Source organism: Monopterus albus, unplaced genomic scaffold, assembly GCF_001952655.1.
Source record: "Monopterus albus unplaced genomic scaffold, M_albus_1.0 scaffold277.1, whole genome shotgun sequence".
In the NCBI taxonomy this organism is placed as follows: Eukaryota; Metazoa; Chordata; class Actinopteri; order Synbranchiformes; family Synbranchidae; genus Monopterus; species Monopterus albus.
The window spans coordinates 360,121-363,673 of record NW_018128157.1 but is presented as its reverse complement, the minus strand read 5'-3'; the positions used below and the strand labels follow the sequence as shown (position 1 = coordinate 363,673).

At 48.0% G+C, this 3,553-nt stretch overlaps 1 protein-coding gene across 1 annotated transcript in view; it reads right to left on the bottom strand.

Annotated features, from left to right (window-relative positions):
* Positions 1-3,553, bottom strand: part of acss1 (acyl-CoA synthetase short chain family member 1) — a 27,326-nt gene that overhangs the window by 14,986 nt on the left and 8,787 nt on the right. The window contains exons 4-5 of the mRNA XM_020622295.1: positions 960-1,135; positions 593-745 (exon numbers count right to left, since the gene is read on the bottom strand). Of these exons, the coding sequence (XP_020477951.1) occupies positions 593-745; positions 960-1,135 (329 nt within the window). The remainder of the gene's footprint in view (positions 1-592; positions 746-959; positions 1,136-3,553) is intronic.

Below are 3,553 nucleotides of genomic sequence, written 5' to 3'. Positions count from 1 at the left end.
CAGCAGGAAGAAACTGGACGTTTTTCCTGAGAAACAAAATGGCTGCAGAGCCAATGAGGCAGCGCCGCCTCTCGTGCTCTCTCTCCGTGTGCGTGTTCCAGTGTCTCTCGCCCTGGCGTGGACCCAGCGCTCCTGGTCTTTTTCACATAAAGCAGCTTTTAGTTCTGTCGTTTCATCCAAACAAGCCCCGAGCCAGAACTCCCCCTGGACCCCGAGCTGCTAAGCTGCTTTAGAAATTAGCACTAATAAATGTTTGGCAGAGATGACGGTATTCAATTATTATCAACATCATCATCTCGGCTTCTGTCAATCCCTCACACACGCACAGAAAACTAATGTTTCGGTTGTTAAAACAGCTCATTTCAGTCTCCCTCGCTCCGAGGACACAGCAGTGTTGTTTGTTTGTTGTCCTCACCTCCTCATCAGAACAGCAACGAGCTGAACTACGTTGTGGTAAATACAGCTGGAAAATGTTGTAAAATCAATACTTCACATGTTCGTCCTCTCTCTCCAAGGTCAGTTCACAAAACATAAAGGTGAATTCATTCATTCAGACCTGTTGGCACTGCAAGAGACCGGTGTGTGTGCGTACCTGGTGTGTGAGTGAGGCGTACAGCAGGTATCCAGCCTGTGTGTGGACGATGCCTTTAGGTTTCCCTGTGCTGCCTGACGTGTAGAGAAGAAACAGGAGATCCTCACTGTCCAGAGGTTCCGCAGGGCAGACTGCAGACTGGCAGGCCATCACCTGCAAAGCACACCCTGTGATTACACTACTACTGCTGCAGACCGACAGGGCGTCGCTCAGAAAGTGATACTCCTCCAACTACTAGTAACTGCTGCTACTCCTGTGTTAGCCATGTTGTCAGGTGCACTGTGTGCACTTCACAGCTCGTACAGTGGCTAAACCGATCTGATCAATCATCTCGTATCAATTGCTCAGACATGGAGTAGTGTGTCACCTCCTCCAGGGCGACGTCCAGCGGTCCCATCACTGCAGCCTGTTCGGTCCTCTGCCAGACAAACACGTGTCGGACGGTCGGGCAGCTCCTCACTGCGGCGTCCACCGTGGATTTGAGGTTGATGAGCCGGCCGCCTCGTACACCTTGATTACAGGTGACCACGGCTTTACATCGAGCTGCAAACACAGCACACATGTAACTGTTCACATTTAATCAGAGTCATTTCTCCTTCAGTGTGACTGTCAAACCAACAGCAGCGTTTGCTTCTCGGCCACTTTGATCCGATCCTCAATCAGCAGCTGCTAAAGCGATTACTGATACTGGAGGCAAATACTTTGGGCGCTGTGGGAAGATTTCCACTCCATTTGGGTGCATTATTTTCAGGCCTGTGCACAAAGTGAGCATGTCTGGTTGAAGATCCAGCACGACTCTGTTGTTCATACAGTTTCCTTCATTGAACAAGTGAATAAAAGCAGAAGGCAGAGTTAAGACATGCAGGGTGTGCACTACTGTTTCTCCCGCTGCTCTTTAGTTTCCTCCTCAGACTCGGATCAGAGCCACAGATTTAATTTAATGCCGTATGAGCTTGTGATTTCAGAGAAGTTATTAAAAGTCACAACATGAGCTCTGACTTGAACTGAGTGAGTCAGCTTCTTGGGTCTGGACCAAATTCCTCAGAGAGTCCTCCAGAGGATTCCCAGGCACTCCGCTGCCAAACGCAGTGAAAGTAAAGCCTCGTTTCTAAGTTGGTTGGTCCAAGTTGACTTAACTTTGCAGACACTCGGCACCAAGTCATTTTACACCACCCTTGTCTCCCGATGTTTAAGTGAGAATCATTCAAGCCTGCAGATCCAAACTTTCCAAAACCTTTTATCAAACAGTGATGTAGGGACATTAGATTCTGGGAATGAGAATGTGTGGTACGGACCATTCCAGCTGAGAAGCGCACACGGATGGACAAGTAGCTACGGCCGGAAACTGTGAATTTCAGCAGAAACTAAACGATGACACAGTGACTAGACAGGCATATAGAACATTATTTACTGTCCCACATAAACAATGTGTGAGTCGCCGCTGTGAATCATGTGGACGTAAAGTGGTGCTGAGGCTTAAACATGTCATGTTCCAAATGTCCAAACCAGTGGCAGCAGAATGTTCATACTGCTTCAAGAACGTATCAACAGGCCGCTGTGTGTTCATGGCAATGACCAGACAGAGCCTTTAAGTGGGAGGTACTGCTGAACTCCGACACAGTCCCATGATGCTCTGCTTCACCGCTGCTCAGCTGCCCGAAGAAAGGCCATGTTTGGCTTTGGTGAACCAGCAACTGTTTCCACAACACATGGGTCATCGTGCAGCATATCTCATCTCTGCAGCTGATGAGGGCCCTGGGATCTCTATGGTGGGATGCAGCTGGAGGGTGGAGGAAGCAGGTGACACTGCTTCGACCTTCACGCTGCTGCAGCTTTCTGCACATAAACGTCTGACTCCCATCATGAAGTGTTGTGCAACTAAAAACAGAGGCTCAAGGGGAATTTATTTTGACTGGAAACATCTGACTGAAGTTCAGACACAAGCAGAGACAAAGTCCCTCAGGACACTAAGAAATGTTTGACTACAACCAAGAAAACAATTAAGTATTCTTTTCCCCAGTGTTCCTGGAATATCATGACTAACTTTGCTGCCTTAACTTCAGATTTACCGACTGTGTCACGTAGACTGACGGTTACATAAAGGTATATGTGGACCAGGGTCCAGGAACAGTGCGCTGGCTGCTTTTCCCTGCACCAGTTGCACACTGACACAAATACATGCAGACATGAACTGTAGATGGAGGTGAACCTGAGGAAAACCAGAACATTCAATCTAAACCTGCTGAGCCAATTACTGTCCTAGCAGAGGGTGAACAGAGGTTTGATCTGCCTGGAAAAACACAGCTCCTACGTACCAGATGTACGAGTTTTCCACCAGCACTTAAACACAGCACACAGAGGCTGCGAGAAGGGACACGTGTCAGCAGATCCAGGCTCTGTATGAACAAGCCGCTTGAGATGTTTGAACGTATGTCTGTAAAATACTGATATTTCTGGGAGATTTGTTCAGACAGAAGGTGTTCGTTTGTTTGTGGACTGAGCAAGAGATTGTCAGCCATGAGCTGTAGATCACGTGACACATATATGTCACCACGATTAAGATGAACTTCTCTCCGTATGCTCAGGAAGTACCCACACACCGCTGCGCTTGTAGTCTGAGTTCATGGTGCTGGAGTTCTCAAGACGCCAAGCACAGACGGAACATCTGGAAGTTTGGGAATTTCCCTGGTGGGTGCCTGTGCCTCCTTCCCCCAAAGCATTTTTATATCATTACAAACTGTGCATACAGGACGTCAGATCCTACAGATACTCAACAGTCCATCTTAGCTGGTGCAACCTGCGCCAGCAGTGAGGGCTGTTCCATGATCAGTGAAAGTAACTAAGCATGTTTACTCAGTATTTCAGTAAAGGCTCCAAATACGTCTTCCAGCTCATCTGCAAAGTATCAGCAGTAGCTCTACTGCTGACACTTTGCAGCAGCCAGCAGATGAAGAGGAAGAC